Source organism: Octopus bimaculoides, chromosome 9 (assembly GCF_001194135.2).
Source record: "Octopus bimaculoides isolate UCB-OBI-ISO-001 chromosome 9, ASM119413v2, whole genome shotgun sequence".
Classification (NCBI taxonomy): Eukaryota; Metazoa; Mollusca; class Cephalopoda; order Octopoda; family Octopodidae; genus Octopus; species Octopus bimaculoides.
Window position 1 is genome coordinate 41,248,581 of NC_068989.1, and position 9,704 is coordinate 41,258,284.

General features: G+C 34.8%; 1 protein-coding gene across 6 annotated transcripts in view; it reads right to left on the reverse strand.

Moving 5' to 3' along the window:
* The window catches only part of LOC106871175 (uncharacterized), a 181,712-nt gene that overhangs the window by 53,944 nt on the left and 118,064 nt on the right, over positions 1-9,704 (reverse strand). For 4 of the 6 annotated variants that reach the window (XR_008264888.1, XM_052970651.1, XM_052970653.1 and 1 more), the window contains exon 11: positions 7,767-8,003. The exons of the other annotated variants lie outside the window; for them this stretch is intronic. Coding sequence is in view for 3 of the 4 variants with exons in the window: in XM_052970651.1 (XP_052826611.1) it covers positions 7,767-8,003 (237 nt within the window). In the remaining variant the exon portion in view is untranslated. The remainder of the gene's footprint in view (positions 1-7,766; positions 8,004-9,704) is intronic. 6 annotated transcript variants of the gene reach the window in all.

A 9,704-nucleotide genomic window follows, 5' to 3' on the forward strand; every position in this document is an offset into this window, starting at 1 on the left:
ATCGTTGCCAGTGCCCCTGGACTGGCTTGTGCGGGTGGCACATAAAAGACACCATTTCGAGCGTGGCCGTTTTCGTGCGGGTGACACGTAAAAGCACCCACTACACTCTCTGAGTGGCTGGCGTTAGGAAGGGCATCCAGCTGTAGAAACTCTGCCAAATCAGACTGGAGCCTGGTGTTGCCATCCGGTTTCACCAGTCCTCAGTCAAATCGTCCAACCCATGCTAGCATGGAAAGCGGACGTTAAACGATGATGATGATGATGATGATGATGTAGTCACAGAAATTGTCTGACAGCCATGATTGGATTTTCCTGCTTGTGTAGCATGGTGCAAAGTCCTGTTGCCAGACATAGGGTCTTCCAGCAGCCACCCTCTTGACCCAGGGCAGAACTACAAGTCAACCCTGAACACTAATTGTACATATCTTCTCTGTTACATCATCAGATGGCCATATTATTTGAACTCTATGCATGTGTGTATTCTTTCTGAATTTGGGTAAATGTATATAGAATAATGTATCAGTTGAATAAAGATACATGGTCTGGTTTTTACATTTTTTATCATTGCATTTGAAAAAAAAAGTTTTTTACATTGTTGAAGTGTGTTAAACATTAAAACATATTCTGTAATGTTCATAAAGTTTAATTAGCACTACATACATTTGTAGTAATCATCAGATTTCAAAATGTCTTTAACTGACAGCTGAGTTCTTGGCAACTGTAGTAAAATGACTGGGGGGTGGGGGTGGGGTATAAGATAGGAATTCAGAGATTTGTGTGTCTGTCACAGCTTATCCCCCCTTACAGATTCAGCCAATAGTGCACATAATAATCCAATCCAATACAGAGAAGTGTAATGCAAAGTGTCTATTCAGAAGAACTGATCAATGCAAATATTTCATGATGTGTATATAAACCAGAAAAGTTTGGAGGGATGAGAGATGAATATATATTTATTTAATCACGTGACCTCCATGGGATTACAGTTGTTTCACAACCTTCTTCATGTAGTATTAATTTCAGTGGAAGAAATTATACTTACATGTTTGCATTAATATGCATTCTCAGTATTGTACAATATAATTGCACATTCAGAAATTGGTTAGTGAATATACATGATATTTATTCATTTATGAATATGCAAATTTTATTGTATTATTCTGAGTATGCATATTAATGCAGACGTGTAAGCATAATTTTTACCACACTGAAATTAATACTACATGAAGGTTGCTGAACAGCCAAACATAAGTATGTTACATGTCTAAATAATTGTATATTCACCTCTCATAGCTCCTGACTTTTATGGTTTATGTGCCTCTCTTTATCTATCTATCTATATCTATATATATATATATATATATATATATATATATATATATATATATATATATATGTATATGTATATATATATGTATATATATATATATATATAAGTAAATAAAAGTGTACAGTATTATATATTCATTACAGCAAATCTTCCCAATCAGTTTCGCACTAGGGGTACAATGGAGTGTTAGGTAACAATCCGACTATGTAATTCTGTGCTCTTCAGAGGTAGCTGTTAGGAAATGAAATATGGTAACTGCTCTCTATTCTCTATGTATATGTATATATATATATGCATATATGCGTGTCCATTGTGCATGTATAAGTGTGTGGTGTGTGTGTGTGTGTGTGTGTGTACCATCATCAGCATCCCCAACACCATTTAACATCTGTTTTTCATGCTGGCATAAGTTAGATAGTTTGAAAGGAGTCAGCAAGCCAAAGGACAGCATGAAACCCAATTCCCAAATGTCTGTTTTGAGATGGCTTCTATGACAGGATGCCCTTCATAATGCAAATCACATTATAATGTGTACTGGCTGTACTGTATGCTTCTTACATGACACTGGCACTAGCGAGATCATCAAGTAGCTTGCGAGACAAGGTGTATATAAGAGAATTGATGTAAAGGTTTGGCCAGAATGAGGGGTCAATATGACTTCTGAACACTGATCACTCATATGAATGGGCACATATTTTGCAGAGGAAATCATTTTGCATGCAAGCGAATTCCTGCACACATCCACACAAAAAAAAAAATTGAGAAAACATTGCCCAGCAAACAAATAAATTCTTTAGACCTACCACCTCGACTGACTTATAATGAAAATCTTATACTACACTTTCAATAACTATATTTTTTATGTTACTATAACTTTTGAAAGATTTATAATGCTAGCAAACCAGATTTCATGGTTATGTTATTAGCACCAAGCTGACAAATAGATTAAATTATTTTTATTAAAAGTAACTTAAAAGAGAAAACACTACTTTTTTTCTGTTGAGGGCTTATATGCACCAATATTAGGCTATTTCTTTAGTCATTACACAGTGATCACTTATAAGCTTTAATCTTATAAAATATTATTATCATTTACAGAATTGTTAAAGTTGACACTGCTTACCAAAAACCATCGCACAAAAGAGAAATACTTGATATAGCAACATTGCAATACATCTCCTTCTTTCACACTGAGATCTATTTTTTTTTTGTCATTAGAAACACAAAGAAAAATAGTGAAACATCGATAGAGTAACATTAGTTGGCATTCATTGATCCAAAGAGGAAATGCTGTGTACAAAGCCTATGAATGATGTCCAGAAATAGAAGTAGATTATTCTGATTGAAGAGCTGAAAGTATGTTATACTGAAATACTGTTGTAGCATTGACTCTATACATACATTTGAATGTAACAGGGACCAACTGGCCTTTGGCTGACTAGAACTAGTTTATTGATGAGTTAGGTATGTTGTGTTAAGCAGAGAATGTAATACAGTGTAAAAAGTCATTTTGGTTTTGTTCTTTAGGTTCAAAAAAATTATACAAGAATTGTGCATTGTATATTGGTTTCAAATTTTGGCACAGAGCCAGCAGTTTTAGGAAAGAGGAATGTCTGTTACATCAACTCCTGTATTCAACTGGTACATATTTCATTGACCTTGAAGAAATGAAAGGCAAAGTCAACTTCAGTGGAATTTGAACTCAGAATATGAAGATGGACAAAATGCCACTAAGTATTTTGCCCAATGTGCTACCAATTCTGCCAGGTCACCACCTTCAAGAATTATATTTGTAAATTAATAGCTATTAAAAAAAAGATAAGAAAATATAAGAAGCAATTCTGGCACAGCAAGATCAATGCTTTGTCCTAACTTGAGGTTTGACTAGTTAGCTTAATATAGCTGACAGAATAAATATTTGAAGAATAATTTCTGAAAAAGAATCAAAGCACAGTAACTGATACTGTTTCCAAATAATAAGTGAATATTAAGTAAATATATTTATTATGAATTGTACATAACTACTAAGGTACTTTTTCATAGTAATGTAATATCACAATACATCTTTCATTATCTGTTAGAAAGCAATAAAGTCCTTCAGATTTATTTAAAGCCTAAACATACATACATAATATATATATATATATATATATATATATAATAGTAATAATAATAATAATAATCCTTTCTATTGTAGGTACTCAATCACACTGACCCCAGTGTTCAACTGGTACTTATTTCATTGACCCCCGAAAGGATGAAAGGTAAAGTCAACCTCGACGGAATTTGAACTCAGAACATAAAGACAGGTGAAATATCGTAAAGCATTTTGCCCAGCGTGCTAACGATTCTGCCAGCTCACCCCCTTAATAATAATAATAATAATAATAGTACTTTTTACTATGGGCACAAAGCCTGAATTTTTCAGGGAGGGAGCAAGTTGATTACATCAACCCCCAATCAACCCTGAAAGGATGAAAGGCAAATTGACATTGGCTGAAATTGAATTCTGAACATAAGGGTGGACCAAACACCACCAAGCAATTTGTCCAACATGCTATCGATTCTGCCAGTTTGTTGCTTTAAAAAATAATAATAATAAAAAAAATGTGTGTGTGTGTGACCACGCATACGTGCACGCATATAAAGTATTCATGCCAGCCTGAGTTGAGAGGAGCTCAGAGTATTTTGCTGCTAGTAGTACTCCTTTGTCACAATGCAACAAAGAATAACCAACGCTAGATGCTTGCAGAGAGTCAATATCACCATCCATTCCTTTCTTTTTTGGCATGATCTACAGGCAGCTCTCTGGATAGTCAGCTCCTGCCAAACCATCCAACCCATGTGAGCTTAGAAAACAGACATTAAATGACAATAATACACACACACACACACACACACAGTAATATTGAATAGTGAGAACGAGTGTTCAACACTGCATTGGCGGATAAATATTCATTATTTATGGATTAACAAGGCTACCTGTGAAGGGATATGGCTCAGTGGTTAAAGCATTGGGCTCACAATCATTAGGTAGTGAATTTGATTCTTAGACCAGGTTGTATGTTGTGTTCTTGAGCAAAACACTTTATTTCATGTTGTTTCAGTTCACTCAGCTGTAGAAATGAGTTGCGACATTATTGGTGCCAAGCTGTATTAATGATTACCTTTCCCTTGGATAACATCAGTGGCGTGGAGAGGGGAGGCTGGTATGCATGGGCAACTGCTGATCTTCCATAAAAAAAGTCTTGCCCGGACTCGTGCCTCAGAGGATAACTTCCTAGGTGCAATCCCATGTCATTCATGACTGAAGGAGGTCTTTAACCTTTACTCTAACAAGGTTACCGAATAGTTTCAGTAGAGAGAAAATTCTCAACAATTATCAAGCCTCCCACATGGGCATGTAAGAAGCTTGACAATATATGGATGGACCGATGGACAGAGAGACAGGTAATAGCAGGCATAGCTGTGTGGTTGAGGTTTGCTTCCCAACCATACAGTTTTCAGTTCAATTCCAATGCACACCAACTTGGGCAAATGCCACGCATTGCAGCCCTGGGCCAACCAAAGTGCTGAAAGCGAATTTGGTAGGTAGAGACAAAAACAAAACTTGTCGCGTGTGTGTGTGTGTGTGTGTGTGTGTGTGTGTGTGTGTGTGTGTGTGTGTGTGTGTGTGTGTGTGTGTGTACATTTGCACACTTTGAAAATTATGAGCTAAGTACAATGTGGTTGTTATTGTGTTTGTCAATAAATCATCCACTCACTTTGTGCCTTCAAGTGCAATTGAAATATGAGATCCCTTACTTATAAAACAGATAAAGGTTAGTTACAGGAAGGGCATCTGGCTTTCAAAGAATGGCTCAGTAATATATTACTCCAACCGCTGTTAACATGGAAAAAATGAATCTAAAATAAATTAACAATATATATATATATATATGTATGCATGTAAGTGTACATGTGTATTAGCCTAACTCCTGCTAGTACAGGAAAAATGGACCCAAAACAAATTTTATATATATATATATATATATATATATATATACACACACACACATGGCAACTACCTCGTTTTGTCAGATGATAGCCATCTCACATTCAGTCAAATTGTTCTGATTTACAGTTATCCTTGCATGTGCACAGATACGACTTTTTACCACTCATCCATCACCATAGGACTTTATATAATACAAAAGGGATCCAGAAATGAAATGAGGCGAGACATCTGTACATCACTGGATTCAGGTGACAAATGTTTGTACAAGACTTTTGCCACCCTCTCACTCACCACAGAAGCTTCCACTAGCAAATATTGCAAGATGACCAGTGTCATTTTGACTGCAAGTTTTATGTCAGAATATCTTTCTCGGAGATCATACTCTGGTTTGTCATAACTGAATAAGGACTACACTCTCAATGAGATCCTAAGTATCACTCTTTAAACTGTCCAATGAATGGACACACACACACACACACACACGACAAGTTTTGTTTTTGTCTCTACCTACCAAATTCACTTTCAGTACTTTGGTTGGCCCAGGGCTACAGTGGGTGGTATTTGCCCAAGTTGGTGTGTATTGGAATTGAACTCAGAACTGTATGGCTGGGAAATAACAGATTGGAGATTTTTTTCAGGTTTAATAAAACCATACCACCTTGTTTTGCATTTATGTGCATACTTGTGTGTGTCCATTATATATATATATATATATATATATATATATATAGTAAATATACAATTTAAATATACAATTTAACATCACTCTTAAAAGTTAAGAACAAAGTTACATATAAAGTTTATTTCTCAGCCCATGGAGAGATAAAACTGTAATGTAACAACTTGGCTTACTATTTACAGGGTTTATTATTGTGCTTCTTTAAAGCAGGCATGGGAAACCTTTTATGAGAAGCAGACCATGAGACAGGGCTTATCATCAGGTGAGCGATAATACTAAAAACATTCAAGGTAATTTTTCATTGGTGAGCCATTCAGAGAGTATCATGAGCCACAATTTGCCCATGAATGATTTAAAGTTTAACCTCCAACTCAAAACTATCGTCGTCATTATTTTCCATCCACTTTTCAAACTGGTATGGGTTGGATGGGTCGCCATAGTCAGAGTTAGTACATATTCTTGATTATTGCTCACCAAGATGGGTCAGAAAGACTTTATCGTGCTTGTGTTTCCTTTATAGCATAGTTTGTTTGGTTGGATGTTCTTAACACCAACTACATTAGTGTGTACTGGGTGTGTTTTTCTTCATAGCACCATCACTAGAGAGGTGTCATGTCCCCAACAAGACAAAAAAGGGACCTCAGAGAAATGAACAATTAGTTTGAAAGATGATATTAGGATCTCATTCACAGTGTATGGCCCCATTCAGAATGTAGCCCTTATTCAGTTATGACAAACTGGAGCATGCAAACATTGATAAGTTTGTTTTGTTTTTTTTTTGTTTTTTTTTGCTTTTATTTGTTTTGGGGATTCTTTAGGGTTTTTTTTTATCATCAACTAATCACATTTAACCCTTTTAATACCAGCCTAAGATAGAAACTTTCTGTTTTAAAATGATAGAAATTAAGTCCTGCCAACATAATTTTTATGTCAATTTTATGTTCCAAATACTAGGTTAATAATGACAGTTAGCTTACTAAATTTTTCTTTATATTTCAAAAATAATTGCAACAAAGGCAGTATATTTCAGCAGAGATATGATAACAAAAGTGTTAAAAATTGATCCAATATTTGGGGGGGACCCTAACACTACCTGACAAAAACAGAACAAAAAATATACAACAATGAAAAAAAATGAAAATATAATTACAGTTAATACCATAGGTGTGTATGAGGAAGAAATTGAAGGTGATTAAGGGATCAAGCATAAATGTCTAGACATCACCATCTTGTAAGGACAACTCAAGGATATAAAAATGATTTTGAGGGAATCAGAACAAGTTAACGTCATATTGTTTTGATACACACTGATTTCAGTCATATTGAAAGCCTTGATTCATTTCTTGAGAAGTTGTAAGATGTGGTGACTTTCATGCAATTTCAAAGAGCTTGCAGGATTTTTGTGTGACCGAAGTGAAGTGGTTCTGGCTTGAAACTGAAACCAGGTATTGAAAATTCGGTTCGCCAAAAATTAATGGCTATATCACAGTAGTTGCCATAATACACCCACATGTACCTGTATGTTTGTGTGTATATTTATATACATATAAACATGTGTGTGTGTATGTATGTGTATGAGTGTGTGTGTTCATGCACACATGTGTTTGTGTATAAATTAGTGATAACATTACACAAAGTATAAATAGAATCATAACAGGGTACAAGGCTAAAAATAAAAAAAAATAAAAAACATAACATCACAGGGGAGGGAAGGGCAGCTATCAGGGTGGAGAGAGAAAAAATGCAAAACATATGCTTACCACAGCTGGAGAGCAAGGAGAAGGGGTTTTGGGATCTTGCTGTTGGTCTGTAATCCCAGGTGCTGCAGCTGGGGAGGTTTGGTTGTGAGAAGGGGAAGAAGTTGAGGTGGTTGTGCGGGTGGCAGTACCCACACCACTGACAGTAACCTCAGTGGGAGAATATTTCAGGAGTGGGGAGGGACCATGAAAAAAGCCACCTTGATGGTTATTAGGTCCAGTGTTGACATCCAGCTCATTCTGCCGTGGACCACCACCGATGTTCACCAACAGAAGAAGCAGGAAATAAAAACAAGAAGAAGAAAAAAAACAAAAAAGCAGAACACATGATATATTTATTTCGTTAGATTATGTTTTTTTTTTTTTAAACAAACCTCAAGACTAAAGCATGAAAAACAGGCAATATTTCATGACGTTTGTTGTTTACTAATTATATTCGATATATTTAAATCATAATTTCTACTTTTAAATAAAATATAGCATCCAGCCACCAACCAACATTGAACACACATGGAATTAAAGAAGGGGTTTCTTTAAGGGTTACAGGGTTACTCAATTTGCTTGGAAGAAAAGCCAAATTTCAATTCAAACACAAGGTAATACCCACTGTTTATAAAATGAAGTTTTTTGATGGTTTACATTTGACATTTTCACATTGATTGCGGCAATGACTGAATCTGTAAACCAGCAGACCTTCCAACCCATGCCAGCATGCTGGAAACAAGTCATTTAGTTGTTAGAATTTTAATGATGATAATGACTGAATTTTTTCTTTAAATTCTTAGAAAAAAACTATGCTCAAACAATGAAATAACCAGGGCTAGGAATCCTGATTAAAAGGTTTCTTCATTTAATTTCCAATCCCTCCAAATCAAGTTTGCTTAGAGTTCATTACTTTTATATGACAACAACTGCAACAATAATAGCAGCTGTCAGAGAATTTCTGCATGGATAGGGCTGAAACCAAAATGTCCCCAAACAAATTGCCAGTCACTGAGGATCAAACGTCTTTCTTTTGCATTGTTATTTTAATATAGCAATAAAGATATTAATTGGCATTTTTGAAAAAGCAGTTAATTTTTAAGGAAATGAATAGTTTTCAAGGTTGAAAGTTAAGAAAAATCAAGAACATAATATAAATAATATAATAATGATTTCAAATTTTGGCTCAAAGACAGAGATTTTGAGGAAGGGAGATAGTCAATTACATCAATCCCAGTGTCCAGCTGGTATTTGTTTTATCAACCCCAAAAAGAATGATAGGTAAAGTTGAACTCGGCAGAATTTGAACTCAGGACAACACAAAATGCTACTAAGCATTTTGCCCCACATGCTAACGATTCTGTCAGCTCACCACCTAATTATAAAGCACAAACACACACACACACACACACACACACACACACACACACACACACATACACACACACTATCACAAATATGTGTATATATATATATATATATATATACATATACATGAACACACACATACACACAACAAACAGATGTATATAGTTGGTCAAACAAGCTTGACTACCTGAATTTTATTCATATGCTTTAGATTTACACATTTTAAACACAAGAGTGTTTTATATATATGTATATTTATATATATGCAAATATTATATACACTCACACATATGTGTATACATATTAGATTTTTATTTCCTGTTTTATTTTATTAGCATTCAGAGAGTGAAAGAGAGAGAAAGTGACATCCATTATTTTGTAGAAAGGAACATACATAAGAGTAATGTACTAAGTAAACTTCACCAAAACAGAACAAAACTGAACAAAAATTTAACAAACATGTAATGGGAAGGCAAGTTGGTATGTTTTGAGGCTAAGTCAAATAGTTCAACATTTCCAATAGGTCATATATATATATATATATATATATATATATATATATATATATAGGTATATGATAAGATTGCTTAA